The sequence below is a fragment of the Pollicipes pollicipes genome, unplaced genomic scaffold (assembly GCF_011947565.3).
Source record: "Pollicipes pollicipes isolate AB1234 unplaced genomic scaffold, Ppol_2.1 Scaffold_4881;HRSCAF=5763_pilon_pilon_pilon, whole genome shotgun sequence".
Classification (NCBI taxonomy): Eukaryota; Metazoa; Arthropoda; class Thecostraca; order Pollicipedomorpha; family Pollicipedidae; genus Pollicipes; species Pollicipes pollicipes.
Window position 1 is genome coordinate 48,190,093 of NW_023596576.1, and position 17,500 is coordinate 48,207,592.

General features: G+C 58.7%; 3 protein-coding genes across 3 annotated transcripts in view; 2 read left to right on the forward strand and 1 right to left on the reverse strand.

The window, feature by feature from the left end:
* Positions 1–141: 141 nt before the first annotated feature.
* LOC119100503 (S-antigen protein-like) lies at positions 142–737 on the forward strand. Its single transcript, XM_037223591.1, has 2 exons — positions 142–519; positions 567–737. Exons 1-2 carry the CDS (start codon positions 142–144, stop codon positions 735–737), a joined length of 549 nt encoding a protein of 182 aa, XP_037079486.1.
* Positions 738–1,311: 574 nt separating this feature from the next.
* Positions 1,312–15,510, forward strand: LOC119101523 (macoilin-1; the record flags this gene model as incomplete). The annotated part of the gene is given in 9 exon segments (XM_037224871.1): positions 1,312–1,441; positions 3,891–4,060; positions 5,512–5,671; positions 9,576–9,761; positions 10,132–10,290; positions 11,845–11,971; positions 12,367–12,510; positions 13,508–13,682; positions 13,942–15,510. Coding segments are annotated over 9 exon segments (1,487 nt in total), but the record flags the coding sequence as incomplete, so codon positions are not given.
* A 421-nt stretch (positions 15,511–15,931) lies between these two features.
* LOC119100504 (sodium-coupled monocarboxylate transporter 1) overlaps positions 15,932–17,500 on the reverse strand; it is a 19,190-nt gene continuing 17,621 nt past the window's right edge. Inside the window, exons 14-15 of the mRNA XM_037223592.1 lie at positions 16,339–16,379; positions 15,932–16,175 (exon numbers count right to left, since the gene is read on the reverse strand). Coding sequence (XP_037079487.1) covers positions 15,932–16,175; positions 16,339–16,379 — 285 coding nt within the window. The remainder of the gene's footprint in view (positions 16,176–16,338; positions 16,380–17,500) is intronic.

The window sequence follows — 17,500 nt, forward strand, 5'->3', positions numbered from 1 at the left end:
GGCTGAGGCCGACCTCTGGGGGCGTGGGCCTGGCTCTGAGGGTGCCATGGCTGAGGCCGACCTCTGGGGGCGCGGGCCTGGCTCTGAGGGTGCCATGGCTGAGGCCGACCTCTGGGGTGCGGGCCTGGCTCTGAGGGTGCCATGGCTGAGGCCGACCTCTGGGGGCGCGGGCCTGGCTCTGAGGGTGCCATGGCTGAGGCCGACCTCTGGGGGTGCGGGCCTGGCTCTGAGGGTGCCATGGCTGAGGCCGACCTCTGGGGGCGCGGGCCTGGCTCTGAGGGTGCCATGGCTGAGGCCGACCTCTGGGGGCGTGGGCCTGGCTCTGAGGGTGCCATGGCTGAGGCCGACCTCTGGGGGCGTGGGCCTGGCTCTGAGGGTGCCATGGCTGAGGCCGACCTCTGGGGGCGCGGGCCTGGCTCTGAGGGTGCCATGGCTGAGGCCGACCTCTGGGGGTGCGGGCCTGGCTCTGAGGGTGCCATGGCTGAGGCCGACCTCTGGGGTGCGGGCCTGGCTCTGAGGGTGCCATGGCTGAGGCCGACCTCTGGGGGCGCGGGCCTGGCTCTGAGGGTGCCATGGCTGAGGCCGACCTCTGGGGGTGCGGGCCTGGCTCTGAGGGTGCCATGGCTGAGGCCGACCTCTGGGGGTGCGGGCCTGGCTCTGAGGGTGCCATGGCTGAGGCCGACCTCTGGGGGCGCGGGCAGCCGGAGACGACGGCCGCCGCCGGGAGCCCGAGTTAGCCGCGTCGGGGAGAGAGGCTGCCGGCGCCGGAGCGGGACGTCTGCGGCCCGTCCGCGGTGGGGTCGGCCGGCGGCGCTGTCGCGGCGGCCCGGCGGAGGGGACGGCCGGCCGCCGCTCCGTATCGATTGGGTGCGAGAGAGCGGCCGGCCGCGATCGGCCGCGCGGCCCGGGGGACGGCTCGTCTGCACGCCGGTGCACGAGCGGCGCGCGCCGCCGGCCGTTCCCCGGCGGCGGCGCGGCGCCCCCGGACGCCGCTGATGCCGTCCGGCCGCCGCGGACGCGATCGCCGCTGGCCGCGACACACGCAGGGCTCGTTGCGCAGCGGACACGGCCGCCGAACGGGCTTGATGCAGCGCCGGGCTGTTGCTCGGAGACGTCAGCGGCGTCTTGCTAGTTAATTGGGGGACGCCCCCCGCTCAGTAGATTGTCGTGACGGAGCTGTGTTTTGTCGCGTCGTGTATTGCCGTCTGCGCTCGCTGATGGTCATCCAGCGCAGTGGTTCGGTCCTGTGTGAGAGACCCAAGGTGCAGTGTGAGCTGTTCTGTTAACAGATTTTCTTTCCGTGTGTTTCAGAGCGAGGTATCTGCTTGCCCACAATTTCCTTGTGGATCCTATTTATTTACATAGAGGCCTCCCTGAGGCTGAAAGACGAGAAGCATCTCTTCTTTCACGCCGACTTCAGCCGGCCTTTCGCCGCGCATTGGTGAGTGGGTTCATTGTGTGCTCGCAGAAGGAGCGAAGTGGGTTTCGTTGGGGAGGCGGTAATTGCTTCGATGTCGCTGGTGTCGAGTACCCATTGCACGTGTTGAGCTCTACCGTCTTGCTTACGATGAAAGTCGGAGAGGGAATGTGTAACGGTAGTATTCTTACGATGAAAGTCTGAGAGGGAATGTGTAATGGTAGTATTCCCTTTGCTATTCGTCATTCATTCGCCTCAGTATTGTCGGGTGGATAGGGTAATTGAGCGTCCCCAAGCCTGGCGGCATATGTGGGCATGGGAGTGATGACCGCTCCTTTGTTACCTCGTCGACGAAACGCTTCTCACTGTTTAGTGCCAAAAAGTGCGCGGCAGCCGTCTATTTGCAGGCGGTTAAGTATTCGTGATTTATGGGAACGAGCGGTTCGTTTTGCGCAGAGTTAAGTTACCCTGAGGATCTGTCGCTGCTAATGTTGTGTGTTTCGGATGCTGCGTGGCTTTTCTCTCTGGCTTAAACTGTATGTTGCATTCAGCTTCGTGTTTTCCCGGTACCCGTTTATGTGGTGTTCAAGCGGAGAAGGACGTTGAAAATCATACCCGATCGTGGACAGTCCTGGACCTATCTGTGATTGATATGGATTTGCGAACGGCTTCTCTCCCAACTGCTTGCATCTTTTCATAACGTGTAGGATATTCTACCGTCCATCGTCTTTCCACGCCAGCGTCCGCGATTGGGCCGCCTCCGCGTGGCGACGTGCCGAAATCCGAGGCCTTAACCAGAAGACGGCGTTCCCCACCGCCGCAATTCCTCCCGCTCTCCACCATCATCGTAATGCGAGCCGCCGCTGCTCCCCTAACTACCGGCCCGATCCGTCCGCGCCGCCTCCTCCCCACGCCGGCCGCGACGCGTTGCCGCCATGCGGACGGGGCGCGCGCCAGAAATAACGCGCGAGCGCGTGGAAGCGGCCGATGGGCCGGCCGGGCGTACGCACGTCGACGCGAGCGGCGGCGGCGGCGCGGCGCGAGGGGCGCTATCGATCACGGCCAGCGCCTGCTCGCGGAGGTGCGCGCGCGCGTGTCCTCGCCGGCCGCCGTCACCTGGTCGCCGGCCGATGTCGTCAACGCTGGCCAGATAGGACCCAATCGCGCCGACGCCCCGTCAGCGGCCCACGATAGCGCCGCACCGAAAGGATGGCGCGCCGCGCTGGCCGACGGGACGCGCAGCCGCCGCCGCCGCGGCACGGTGCGCGCGCGCGGCGGCGGCGGCTGCGGCGCCCCGCACGGCGGCCGCCACCTGTTGTGACCGCCCGGCTTGCCTCGATCGATGGCTGCGGGCCGTCGTGGCAGCAGGTGCCGCCGCCGCCGCCGCCGCACGCACGCATGCCGCACGTGGTGCGCCGCTCGCTCCGTCCCCGCAAACCCAGCGGCGCCGCACTGCTCGCCCGCGCTCTTCTGCTGTTCATGAGCGGGAACGTTATGGCGTGAACGTCGCCGCCCCGTTTTGAAGCGTGCGGATCAGAGCGCTGACCAGCCCGGCGCAGTGCCGTCAGCCTGCTGCGCTCGGTCTCGTCGGATTTCATCCCGCGCCCCTCCCTCCGTGCTGCCGCCGTCGCTGTGCTGCTGCGCCGCCTCCCGGCTCTGAACGGGCGTGTTATTGCGCTTCACGGGCGGTTGCCATGGTTTAGGTGGAGGCAGATCTCGGAGGCTTGCCGTAATAATATCGCGGCGGATGCTGTGCCGAATTCTCGGGCGCGTTGCTCCGGCAACGTCATCACAGCGGCTGTGCTCGACAGGGCGCGCTATTACGTTCAAGCGTGGTCTGAAGGGCCGCACCTGACATGCGAAGTCCGTTGGGTTAATCAATCCATCGATGCTGACGTTCGGAGCGTATTTGGGGCTGTTCTGGAGTCGGGGAAAATCTAGTGTAAAAGATCCGTCAGATTTTTTAGACGTGGCGTCGTCATCGAGCATAGCTTTGACTAAATGATCTTTTTGTAAGTTTTTGTTTGGCCCAGTCATTTTTGCTGCTCGTTTTTTATCAAGCGATCGATAGTAGTACGTTGGTGGATATGACCACTCGTAAAGCTTCTGATTCCTTATCATCCTGAATCTGCCGTATCACTGTCGTCATCGTTTTGCCGGGCTAGGAATAGCCAGCACGTGCATTGAGAGGCCAAATAGATCATTCACATCGCACATGTTGTCGCCCGTATTTCATGAATGCCACCCCCGGCTCTTATGACCGTTCCCTGGGTGCAACACTGCCCGTCCCGGTCACATCCGGTCTATGTGCTCCGACCTATCGCATGTGGTGCTGCGATCGATCCTCCTCGCTCCGTGCGTTATGAAATGTGCGCGGACTGGGCGGAGCCGTAGCTCACCGCGGCCCCTGTCGACCCGTGATGGCCGGCTGGCTTGGGCTGACTAACCGTCCTCTGCCCGCCGTCTGTTTCAGTATCGGCTACCCAGTGATATCGTTGGGCTTCAGTTTTAAGAGTTACGTCGGGCACCGGTTCCGGCTGCGACGGCAGAAGCTTGTGGCGCGTCAGAACGATCTGATGGTGCAGCTGCTGCAGGAGGCGCTGCCGCCCGACATGGCCATAGAGGAGAGCCCCGACAGGAAAGGTAGTGGCGCCGGGGAGCGAGGCTGATGCGGGGTGCGGGGCGCCTCAGGAGGCAGGCGAGCGAGGCAGGTGCGGGTTGCGGCGCGCCTCAGGGGCAGGGGAGCGAGGTTGGTGCGGGGCGCGGTGCGCCTCAGGGACAGGCGAGCGAGGCAGGTGCGGGTTGCGGCGCGCCTCAGGGGGCAGCGGAGCGAGGTTGGTGCGGGGTGCGGCGCGCCTCAGCGGGCAGGAGGCGCAGCCCGGGCGCGCTCCGTCCGCCGCTGCCGGCGCAGACGTGCAGAGCAGCCGACGGACGGTCGCCCGCCCCTCATCACCGCCATAGAGAGGCCACGCTGAGCGGTTGGTCGGCAGGTCGCCGCGCCGCCGCGCCTCCGCGCCGCCGCTGTCGGCCAGCGAGCGGGTGGGATCTACAGCCGCCCTGCGATCTGTCCGCCACTGCGCTGGCCGCGGTGGACGGCCGCAGCGGCCGGCGGCTCTACCCGGCTCTGGGACGACGGCCGGGCGCGGAGCCGGTGTCGTTGCCGTGATTGTACCCCGCGGCTGTATTATCTTTGCAAATCGGCCGGGCTTTTTACCAATCCTTTCTCCTTCATTGCCCCGAAGGAACGATGTCCTGCCTCGTCTGTGCGAGTGCCGCTGGTCTGTGACGCGTGCCCATGTGGATGCGTTTGTCGGGGTTGCCAAGCAACGGACAAAATCCATCGGGTCTTGTGCAAGGATGGATTTCCCCCTGTGGTTAGCAGACATCGCATTACGGGCTTAAGACGGTGGCGGCCGTCCAGGACCTGTGCTAGAGATTCCCATTGTCTTCCAGATTACTGTTTTTTTTCACCTTTCGGAGGGACATCAGTGGAGTATATTTGCCAAAATATGTTACGGTTGTAAGGAGGCCCCGTGCCGTCTCATGTTGTTCTTTATGAGCACACACACACACACACACACACACACACACCGCACGCACGCACGCACGCACGCACGCACGCACGCACGCACGCACGCACGCACGCACGCACGCACGCACACACACACACACACACACACACACAGTCTGCATATGACAAATGCAAAACGAGATTCATTTTTGGCGGTTATGTATCCATCGAACCGATCAGACATCGAAGGGATGACGTAATATTTCAGTATCTGGCTGACAGTGGTGTTTCTCCGCGTGATGGCCACAGGCCGCTGGCTCGTGTTGGGTTGAACAAACACCTGCCCCTTGTCTGCGACTTCGCGGTCTTATGATCAAATAGGCATCTTTGGTTTCTTCTCAGGGACGAAAAACCAAGCCCATCTCCCACAATGTCATGCTCTATTGTAAATGGTTCGCAAATCAGCGGCCGTTATTTCGCATATTCCTTTGTTAGGATGGAAGAGGTGTGCTGCCATGCTTACAGTGACCCGTGTCAAGGCTAGAGATGGGGTGAGTGACCGGCCGGCCGTCCGTGTTCCCAGTGCCGCCGGAGAAGGTGGAAGAGGCCATCTCAAACGGCGTGCCGCACGACTCGTCGCCAAAGTCAAATAAGAAGTCGTCCGAGGAGGCGCGAAGCCCCAAGTGCAAACTGCACAACGGCTCGCTTAACGGCGACCTGGAGTTTATGGAGCAGCGAAGGGGGTGAGTGACGGCGGCGGGCTGCCTCGGATCCAGGCTTTGCTCCGGGCCGTGTATGTGGGGCCAGCTTGCGCTTAGTGCTGGCCCGGCTCTCCGCGCGAGTCAACGGCTTTCCGTGCGAACGGCGCGCCTGGTAAGGCGCGAGTAATGGATGCCCCCGAAGTGTGGATGTGTTTTTTTCATGACGTCGTTAATCCCAAATTGAATTTTAAATTATAGTATTAGCTTAGGGCATGACATGTTAAAGTTTCTTTACATGGCATGGAGCCATCATTGAAGGGTGTCGCTCACGAGAACGCGTGCCTCAAGCTGCCCTCCCTTTCGTTGAGCACGCATGGTGGCACGCCGCTTGGTCCCTTGGGCCACCCGAGCACATGTGTCCCACGGTATCCCGAGTAACGCAGTTCTGATCACTCGCTTCAGTTGAGGCAGTATGTACGGGATTTTCGCGCATACAATACTGGAGTTACCCCTCCCCCTCCCCCTCCCCCATTACTATGAATGCAGGGAGATTAAATTGAGCGGGTGCGCCGGCTATTTCATGACGGCGCCCGTAGATCCCAGGCGTCCTTCCCCGTTGAGCTGGGTCAGTTATGTCCACGGCGTGTGGGCTGTCACGCCACCTTGCTGAGAAGCCTTTGTGAGGTGATAATGTCGGCCCGCTACGTCATGGGCGGGGAGAGCGCCCCAAAAGCGTTTGAGCATGCTGTGGTAACATTAGGAGTTGACCGGCACCACCCCACCGGCACCGTCCTCTAAGACAGGTGGTCCGATTATCCCTTAGGTACCAAACACACATCAGACGGTGACTAGGCGGATGCGAAGGAAATTGCAGGACCTCCTTTGGTGGATTTCTCACTTTAAAATATGTGATTACAGCGGTTGGCGTGTTCGCCTGCGTGGAAGTGAGCTTCGTCTGTCAGCCAATACTGTCCAGAAAGGCCTGGCTCTGACAATCTGTTTCTGAAAGTTTCTGTCGCACCGTGGATTAAGGGGTCGTAAGTTTCAGCTCTTCGTCAAAACGTGTTGTGAAGAGATCTTGTTAGTCACACTTGTTGCGCCAGGTGCCTCAGAGCCTCTGGTTTCCTATCGATTGGTCGCTGGATCTCCCGTACCTCTTGCCGGTTGAGTGCCGATCTCTTGCGCTTGTTATATCGTCAATGCTCTGATTTCCAGTATCTTATTTCACCAAATAACGTTCAGTTTGGAGGGGCATGGTTTTCTGCTGGGGATTTTCTTATCGCTGAAGTGGGCTCTCATCTTCTCTGAGCGAGCATAAGTGAGCCTGTTTCGAGAGGTAAAATTAGTTGAGCTTGATTGTCTTGTTCTTACCTAGCTGTTCCCAAGGCAACCCAGTACCAACTCTCCTTGGTGACGCGCTCGAGGTCAGTTGACACACCGCAATCGATGTGAAGTAAGCTGAATGCAATCTGTTCTTTAGAACCAAATATGGTTTGTATATTATATCCTGATTTGTATATTATATTATATTGGTTGAGCTTGATTGTCTTGTTCTTACCTAGCTGTTCCCAAGGCAACCCAGTACCAACTCTCCTTGGTGACGCGCTCGAGGCCAGTTGACACACCGCAATCGATGTGAAGTAAGCTGAATGCAATCTGTTCTTTAGAACCAAATATGGTTTGTATATTATATCCTATCAAAGTTGGTGCAAAAAACGCACATTTTCAATTATATCAATTAAGTATGCAGCATTAACCTTTTTGACATTCCAAAAAGCTTGCGGTAATGGTTCATAAATTTGTTTTGTTGGCAGGTAATCCGTTGCACATCAAACAGATACACTTTATTTTCGTGGCAGCTATGTGAGACGCCCTGTGAAGTGTGGAATAAACGATAGGTTTGTCCAGGGGCTCGTCTCTTCATTTTTATGTAATGATGAATGTCCTGATGGCATAGTACAAGGTAGCGTGCGTAGTTCATAATATACTGAAATAAATGATAATGAGTAGCTAAATAAAAATAGCTAGCAAAAGTAGCTCAACGAACCCAAGTGACTGGGCCCGCACTGACCCAGTCACGCCGTCCGGACCTCACTGACCTCAGTGTTGGTCGCGCCGCTGTGAGCGTAACTAACCTTTGAGCGATATGGGTAACGGCGTGTCTCGCAATAACGCACGCATTCCAATCCCGCCTCTGTCTTCAAGCGCGGCTGATGATCGGAATGCTGTCGGGAAACGCATCTTTGATGGATGCGATCCTGGCTGGGTGGTCTCCGCCGGAGCGAGCCATCGCTCGGTGTCCCGACAGCGTTACTCGCCTCACGCTGTTGCTCCTTCAGTCATTTTGTTTAAGCTGGCAAGATTAGGATTTGCGAAAAAGCTGTTGTGAAAACGAACATGCTTTCATTTCTGGGTGCGGCTACAATTTATTCGTGCGTGGGTGTGGGTAAAACGAAGTGACATTTCGTGGTTCATGGTGGCTTTTAGTTCAGTAACTCCCATTTGCTCTGCGGCTTTTTCGTGACTATCTTCGCAGTGGAGGGCCAGCCATCAGCTGACCCGGCATTGTTTTCATAGAACCGGGGTGACCTCTTGGCTGTCTCTTGTTTGGAACGGAATCATATTTTACAAAATTGCGTGAATGTAACCTTAAAATGAAAATGAAATAAAGATGACGGCGAGCTCACTTTCTAATATGCCTTTATTTTTAATGCAATTGTTGGGAGGACACCCGATACCATGTCGCTACGCTATCTTGTCCGTGCATATGGTTATATCGGATTTCGTTGGCTTCCCCAGAACTCTGTTTTGCCTCCCCTCCCGCAATGGGCGCGTTGTGAGGGATGTACTTTCTTTACGGACGCTGACCTCGGAGCACAATGCTCCGATAATAAATGAGATCCCCGCCGGGCAAAATGTCAATCACGGATGGCATACTGTGCAATTTCCGAAGGTCAGCTAAATGTCGGGTCACTTTGCGAGGGTATACCCCGAAATACACCGGCTCCATTCCCTCATCCCAGCATATAATGATAGTATGGCTTCAGTCTTGCCACGGCGCGCTTTGGCGGCCGTTTTGTAGCCACTACTTGCCTCGCCGCTCCGTGGCATGCGACGACCTATAGACGGCGCGCCAAACGGCTGGCCCGGCTTCCCACTTTGGTATCGTGGCTGACCCACCGTGTGGAGTCCGGTCAGGACTAATGCGTTCGCCGACTCCCGGAGTACACTGGGGGCGTCATGCCGTCCGTGTTGAGGTCTCCGTGAAGCCCTGTCAGAGCCAGCGAGAACGTCGACTCCCGGGGTAATCCGGGGTGTCATGCCGTCCGTGTTGAGGTCTCCGTGAAGCCCCGCCAGAACCAGCAGAAGCGCCAACTCCTGGGGTACTCTCAGGTGTTATGACTGACCCACCGTCCGTGCTCTCCTCGAACGGATGGAGGGCAGCGCGGATATGTGGGTGTCGCATTCGGGCGCTCCGTCATTCTGTGTGATCGATCAGTTTTATAGCCCCGCCTTTGACGCGTGGCGAAGCTGACCCTCCCAGGTGCAGGTCACTGGGAGGACGAGGAGGGGTCCTATGGCCCGGTCTCCAGCCATCGCCCGGGGTACCCGTCGATGACCACTTTGTGCTGCCGTGTGTGGAAACCCATCGTGACAGGAGTGTAGCATGCGACAAGGCCAGAGTGTGCTAGTTGCGACTGTGCCGCGTGAGGGGCCGTTGATAGTGGTTCTAAGGTGGGCTCGACGGAGTGCCTCTGAGATGGGCCTGACGAGTGCTTCTGAGATGGATTCGACGAGTGCTTCTGAGATGAGTCGACAGAGTACTTCCGAGATGGGCCCGACAGTGTAACTGCTTTGTGCCAGTACCCCGGGCTTCTCGATAGGCTGGTAATACAATACTCCCGTCCATGAATGCTTCCTAGAATGTGTGATTGCCGCGTTACAGGTCCATAAACGAGTTCGACGAGTCGGAAGACAAGGAGAAGAACTACAAGAACTGCTCGCAGACGCAGCGGTCGTCCAAGTGGACGAGCAGCAGCTGCTCCTCCAAGGAGAAAAAGTCGCGGGCGAAGGAGGCGCCGGTGGCGGCCGTCACCTCGGGGCCTCCGCCCAAGGACGAGAACGTCACAAAGTGAGTCGCTAGCGCCCTCGGCGCCGTCGCCGTCCCCGCCGCTACTTTAAGTACTAACGCGTCGTTGGTTATGCTCGGATGTCGTCACTGCTTTATCGCAATCTTTCCAGAAATCTGCGTGAACTACGCACGCAAGGCGAGATGGATTAAATCGTACAGCTGCAGTGGGAGCTCGCAGACGTCGCGTGAGGATGTCGCCGTCACCATAACGCCTCAAGCCGTACACTCTATTTCGCTTCCTACAATCCGCGTCGCTGCTAGCCGGGCCGCATGGTGATGTAGGAGGAGCACGTAGCGGGTGGTGTTGTGGTAGGCGCCGGTCGGCACGCGGTGCGCTCGCCGCCGCTGACTGTGTCGTGTCCGGCCGCAGGTTGGAGCTGGACGTCAAGCGACTGCGAGCCGACCTCAACTCGAGCCGGCAGACGGAGCAGGAGCTGCGCTCGCAGGTGTCCAACCTGGTCATCCAGGAGCGCAACGCCCGCAACCAGCTGCAGCTGCTCCAGCTTGACAACGACAGTCTCCAGTCCAAGTGAGGCCCGGCCGGGGGAGCTGACGCCCGGAGGGCGGGGCTGACACTGGTCCGCCCTGAGCGAGCCCGCCCCGCCGTCGCCGATGCACGGGGTCAGTGGCGCTGATGACCCGCACTCGGACTGACGCTGGTCCGCCCTGAGCGAGCCCGCCCCGCCGTCGCCGATGCACGGGGTCAGTGGCGCTGATGACCCGCACTCGGACTGACGCTGGTCCGCCCCGAGCGAGCCCGCCCCGTCGTCGCTGGTGCACGGGGTCAGTGGCGCTGATGACCCGCACTCGGACTGACGCTGGTCCGCCCTGAGCGAGCCCGCCCCGTCGTCGCCGGTGCACGGGGTCAGTGGGGCTGATGACCCGCACTCGGGCTGACGCTGGTCCGCCCTGAGCGAGCCCGCCCCGCCGTCGCCGATGCACGGGGTCAGTGGCGCTGATGACCCGCACTCGGACTGACGCTGGTCCGCCCTGAGCGAGCGCGCCCCGCCGTCGCCGATGCACGGGGTCAGTGGCGCTGATGACCCGCACTCGGACTGACACTGGTCCGCCCTGAGCGAGCCCGCCCCGCCGTCACTGACGCGCGCGGTCAGCGGTCGGGGCTGCTCAGCCCCGGAAGAGCTCTGGCTCCGCTCCGCGGGCGGCAGGCATCGGCTCGGTGCGAGTCAGCCGGCTCCGTCCCGTCGGCCCCGTCCGCTGTCGTGACCCCGCGCGTGGCCGGCGAGCGCAGAAGCGTGCGCCCACTCGCCTGGTCGGTCGGCTCCCGGTCCGTACCGGGTAAACCCTTACACGCCTCCTCCCCCCTCCCCCACCCGCCGCAGTCAACGATAGGGCGGCAGAGGCTGATAGAAGCGGACGCTGCGGAGTCCTGGCTCGCGACGCTTGATAGGCAGGGTTCTTCAGAGCTACAGTCAAAGGCGGGGTGTTTCCGCTTCAGTTTTATCGTGGGTTATGTCCGTGGGCTTCAGTCGTAACGACAGATAGCACCGCATGAGCCTCCGAAAGTCTCTGAATGTCATGCGCACGAGGAAGGTTGAGCATCCAAATTTATATCGTTGCTAGAAATCGTCCACCAGTATCACTTCTTGTGCAGCTCATCGCGTGTCTTTCTTTTTACTCTCTCTGTGCCCGTCACTCTTCATTGATCATGTAAGCGTTACTATCGGACACCAAATCTGGATGAATACAGTAGCGGTGCACTGAGCGGAAGTGCTGTATGTACGTAGCTTATAATGTGCACATCACCTATTAACTGGCTTAAACATCCCCCATTCGCGCTAGCTTTGTGATTCAGAACGCTGGTCAGAACCGCCAACCTGCAAACACCAACATCAGACTTCTGGCGCCTTTGCCTGAGTCAGGGCCTTGTCGTAGGATGTGATGACACTGAAGATACAGGCTGATCAGTGGACGGCAGCGTGGACTTGCGTTCCTATGCTGAGCACATTCGTTAGCCCGTGTCGCTGACGGCTGTTGGCATTCCAGCACATCACATCACATCACGCGGCACATCACACTGTCATCACTCCAGTCTTTAAACACGAGGCCCTGTTTTCGCTTGCAGGCTGCACAATCTGGTAACGTGTCGGCAGCAGGACAAACAGACGGTGGTCACGCTGGAGAAGAAGGTGGCTGAAGAGAGGAAGCTTCGCCAGGGCCTGGAGTCTCAGCTGCAGCAGGAGAAGAAAAAGGTACGATCCCGTGCGAGACTCACGCCAGTGCCTTCCCGGCCGACGCTAAGCTAGCGATGTTTCCCCCGTCAGCCGCTTCGGCCGTGGTAATGAGTTGCTGGAGCCTCGTGGACCCGAAAGCTGGTTTAACCGGCGGGAGGGCGTGAATGAAGACCCCATTTTCTTGGCAGTTGGCTTTTAGCTTTGGAAGGTCCCGTCTCTCACACTCGCATATGGGAAACGTCGTGTTGGGCGGGGCTGGCTGATGTTGGCTACAACCATGATGTCTGGAGTATGCACCCCGCCCTAGAACCGTGACGTCGTTCCTACGATCGTCTTTGTGTCCACCCGGCCACCCATCTGGCGCCGGTCGTGGTGCGGCGCGTGCGATAGCGTGTTCGGCGCTTGTTCGGCAGGTGGCGCAGGCGGCCGAGCAGGCGCCCCGCTGCACGGAGCAGTGTAAGGCGCGCCGCCGTGACCTCGAGGCCGAGACGCGCCAGCTGCGCCGCGAGAACAAGCAGTACGAGGACCGCGTGCGGTCAGCCGAGCGCGAGCTGCAGGTCAGTGAGGTGGGCCTGGCCGCGGCCGGCCGGCCTAGCGCGAGCTGCAGGTCAGTGAGGCGGGCCTGGCCGCGGCCAGCCGGCCGGCGGCTCGGCTCAGCCGGGCTGGGCCAGGCTGGCGGCAGTGCTGCCCAAGGCGGCGGCGAGCGGGCGGCGCTCGGCTCAGCTGGGCTGGGCCAGGCTGGCGGCAGTGCCGGCCAAGGCGGCGGCCAGTGGGCGGCGCTTGGCATGGTTTCATGTACACAAATGATTTCTTGTTTGACGCAGTACGGCATTTAAATGAACATGATTAATGAAGATGCTGGAGGGATGGTCACGCGTCAGATATCGGCAAGCATTTCCGCGCATCCGGTTTCAGCGTTTTGTGCCTGAGACGCCATGTGGACGCGCACGTCTTGCGTCCGTTTAGCTACGTTGCTAAGATTACGGCGATGCGAACACCTGTTCCTGAAAATTTACATTAGAAAGTGCTCCCGGGAGGGATGGTAGGGTCGAGGCTGTCCTTATTTTGACCCTGTTTTCCTTGTCTAGCAGTCATAAGTGGCATTAAAAGCACCCACAAAGCGTTTTATGCGAATTTTCTGCCGTAGGCCATTGCTGCAGAAATCATCCGAAGACACGACATCTGAAACACCCACGACAAATAACTTCGACATCAAGCTAATCAACCAAAATAGGTCCAAAATAGATGTAGAAGAATTGCAATCAGTAAATCACATCGGGCTGTGCAATTGAGGGGATGAGGTCCCTGTTTTCTGTTGTTTTTTCGAAGCCATTCTCCCAGCCACAAGCGAACAGACTCCTGCGGGTATATCAACGACACCAGCGCATCGTTCCAGCGGTTGTTGCTGCACTTCAGGTTATCACAGTCGGAGAGTGGTCGCGTTTCTGCCAGCGGTCCTGTTGCTATGAGCTCAGCCGGCCGCTGTCGCGGAGACGCCGCCGCCGCTGACCGCGGCGCCAACGCTCTCACCCCGCCCCTGGCCGTCCGTTACAGAGCCTTCACGAGATCAAGGACTCGCAGAGCGACTCGGAGGTGCTGATGTCGGCGCTGTCGGCCATGCAGGAGAAGAACCAGTACCTGGAGAAGAACCTCTCCTCCGAGACGCGACTCAAGATGGACCTGTTCGCGGCGCTGGGCGACGCCAAGCGAGAGGTGGAGATAAACAAAAGTGAGCAGCTGGCGTCGGGTTCTTGCAATTGGCGCGTGGGCCTCGGATGGGCACGTCTGCGCGGTCGAAGCGGGCGTTCGAGCTCATGCCCCGGGCATCGCGACGCAGTTAACACCGTTGATACTATGCTTAGATGCGCGGTCAGTTCGCGAGCTCAGCTTTGTTGACGCCTGTGTTCCTGAAGTGACCTCGGCGACGTAGCCCCCTGATCTGTCCCCCCTCCCCCACGCCCGTGTCTGACCCGCGCCCGTGTCGACAGCGCAACTGTCCGCCAAGGACCGCGAGATCTCGGACCTGCATGCCAAGCTGGCCGATGTGCTGTCCGTGATGCCTGGCCTCTCGTCGGCCGGCGTCTCGGGCGATCACAACGGCTACGGCGGCATCGAGCCATACCCGGGCGCCAACTCGGACCTCTACGACCTCAAGATGACGGCCGAGCCACCCAAGAGCCAGCTGGACCCCAACGCGGCCGCCTACACGCCCAAGATGGCCTGAGGCGGCGGTCCGCTGCCTGGCCGGCCGAACCTTCCGTCTGCGCTGTACCTTCCGGGGCTGTGGGCGCCCGCTGCGGGCCGGGGCTCGGGTGCTGCCGCCCCCGCCGCCGCCGCCAGGGCGAGACGCCCGAGCCGGCGCCGGAGGAGTCTCACTGGGTCCGTCTTCTGTTCAAAAGTGATGGGAGTCGACAAGAATTAATTCACCGAAACTGTTCGACCAATCGATTTGTGTTCGATCTGGGGAATTCGAAGAGTCGGATGTCTACATTTGGCAGCGGTTGTCTTGAAGCATAAGTCGTTACCATCCGATAACAGTGGTTTCAAGTGTCTCCGCGTGGTGGCAGCACCGATGCCCCGGCCCCTTCCGACCCGGCCCCGCGCTGGCTGAAGGGAAGATCGCCAACCTTTGCAGACTTCGGTTTTGACGCATAACACGCTTGTTCCGCTCGCTCGACATTTGACGGCACGGTATTTAACAGTATTTGGGTTGTCTAACTTTGTTGAGCGGCCGTTGGCGGTATCAGCTGCACCGGCGCGCGCGCCCGCCCCGGCCCTTGGAGCACTGGCATAGTTTGCCCACCGGCAACGTACTGCTGTCCAGGTTTTACGTGAATGTGATAGAGGATTTTCGAGATTTCTCATGTTGTGTTTCGTCAAGTAGCGTCTCGTTTCAGCCGTCTGAAGCCAAAACGCGAAATTGCCGGCGGTGGTGCGAGGCTGGCGCCCGCCGCCGTTGGCCGACACCGCCGGGCACCGACTTTGTCTCGATGTCTTTCATTTAATTTATTCTCACATCGGAATCATCGGTAGACGGCCGCGAGGCACGACTGGGCGCCGCGCGCCGGCCCGTCGCCAGCCGGCCGGCGGGGCGTGGCCGAGCGCACGGCAGTCGCGCTCCACTCCAAGGGCTTCGCCGGCACAGGGGCGTGCCGGAGTGGAGTCAGCTGTTAAAAGCAACTACTTAACCTCGGTTTGGCTCTGTGAGTCCGCGGCTGGCGGCTGGCGCCCGACCCGCCACGAAGGACGGGCGCCGCCGGCTTTGTGTTCTGAATTAACCCAACAAGAGGTGTGCGCGCGCCATGACGAGGAAGTGGGCCCGGTGGGCCGCCCTAGATACATGTGTTTGTTCGGTGTAGTTGGCTCGATGTACTTGGTGTGAGATTCAGACAGTCGGGCTCGACTCGCAGCGCTCCGCGCCCGCCCGCGATGCCGCAAGGATCTCCGCGTGTCCCACGGAAGGCGACGGAGTAGGTTTCTGGTCAGTTGAACGCTCTCTTGATGTTAATTGTAGCATCGAATAAATTCTTGATGGAGCGTTAAGCTCCGTGTCAGGCTGTCGGTGTTTTGATGGGTAGTGGAATGGGTGCTGCATGACCTGCAGGCAACGCGCCCAAAGACCCCAAATCGCCATCAATCATCGAAAGGTAGTGCAGCGGAAAGAACAGACCCTGGCGTCAACGTGGCGACGAAAGCGTGCTAGGGTAAGTTAATGCGGACAGTGTTTAAGAGCTGCGTCCTCAAGTTTGATATCTTGGAGATCGTGAAATGTGCGTGTTGTGCGTGTACTTTGTGTGCAGCCCAGGCGCGTGGTCTCCGGTGCGCAGCGCGTGAAGTTGCGTTCAGTTGTTTACCGACCATGGCGTATATTTTATTCAGGGACCGCGGAAGTGCCGTCGCTTACACATGAGCTCAAACGCCCTTGCAAGGCTGCTGTTTGAGCATAATTACGGTTCGTGTGAGTCAAGCTGAATTACTTCACAGGTAGTGTCTGTCATGTGCGCCTCCCTGTGCAGAGCAGGCCATGATGCTTTCTTCAACCTGGTAGGTGGCGCTGAAGCCGGCAGCGTCGCCGGTGGCGCCGCCTGTGGCCAGCTCCAGCAACAGCCGACTGTCGGGCGACATGAGAGCAGCAGGGCGGCTGGAGCCGCACGTCCTCCGCAGCAGCTCCGGTCGGCTGTCGGCCCGGCCGTATACGACCAGCGTGCCACCACCCCGACACCTGCCCGCAAGGTGTCAGACAGCCGGAAACCAAGGAAATTGGTTCAGAAGCGGGAAGTGGACTGTATTCAAGTCGCGAAATTGCGATAACCTAAATAACACAATTTCGGATGTCAATGGTACACCTCCCATCAGCATTGCAGAGCGGCGATGGCATGGCTAACCATTCCATGAAGTCCACGGCCCGGAACAGCCCTGCACATCTCTGGGTTACAGAACAGAACGACCACGCGTCAGGCGCTGGCTAGCACTGCAACACATCCATAGGTGTAGTTGGCTTAATTTCGTCAACCCCCACTCCGACGGACTGATATTTCAGTCCCTTAAATGTTCAGGACAAAATGTTTGGATTGGTCTGCGCTAGCACTGCAGATGAACGTGCCATTTGTCATTGCCAGCCCACCAGCACTTGTCTGTCAATGAATCAACGAATGAAATGAATCAATAAAATAAATGAATGAAATCAACTGAACAAATCAACGAGCGAAGTGCATGAATGAAATGAGCTTAATGACTAAATAGAATGGATGCGTGGATGAACCCAGCGAGCTAAATAGAACGAATGAATGAATGAAATGAACGAACGAATGAAGGAATAAAATCAAAGATTCTGTCCACCCCGATAGCTGAGTTGGACAGAGTGCCTGCCCTCCAATCCACCCACCCATGGCGGCTTGGGTTTGAGTTTTTTGAGCGCTCGTTATTTTCCCTTAAGAGATATGACCTGCGGTCGGTGGCAGCGGCCGCGAAGGTCAGGTCACGCCAGGTCAAGTCAGGTTGGAGGGCAGGGCGGCCGTGCCGAGCATTGTGGGACGTCAAAATGTCCTCACCAAAGTTTGTCATTAGTTAGCCCGAAATTATTGCAATGAACAAACAGCCTAATAAATGAAAACAAATGGAATGCATGAATACAATGAATGGATAGTGGATTAAATGAAAAATGAATGAATGAAATGTATGAACAAATATATGGATGGAATAGACGAATGTCACGAGTGAGATGAATAGAATGAATGGACGAGATGACTGAATGGAGTCAGTGAAATGCATGACTGCATACATTGTTTGAATGAAATGAATGGTAAAAATAAATGATTATTTATACGTCAAGCTTATGTCACCAAGTTCTTATCAAAGCTATGTCAAGCTTATCGGCCCAGCCTACAACCGATTTCATAATGTGGCATCCCAGCCCACAAGGACGTGCGCGCATAGCAGCCCCGGGGGGGGGGGGGGGGGCACCTGCCAACTTTGTTACCAAACTTATGGCATACATTAATCCGTACGTGACTGAAAAAACCTGTGTCAGCCCCGATGTTCAGAGAA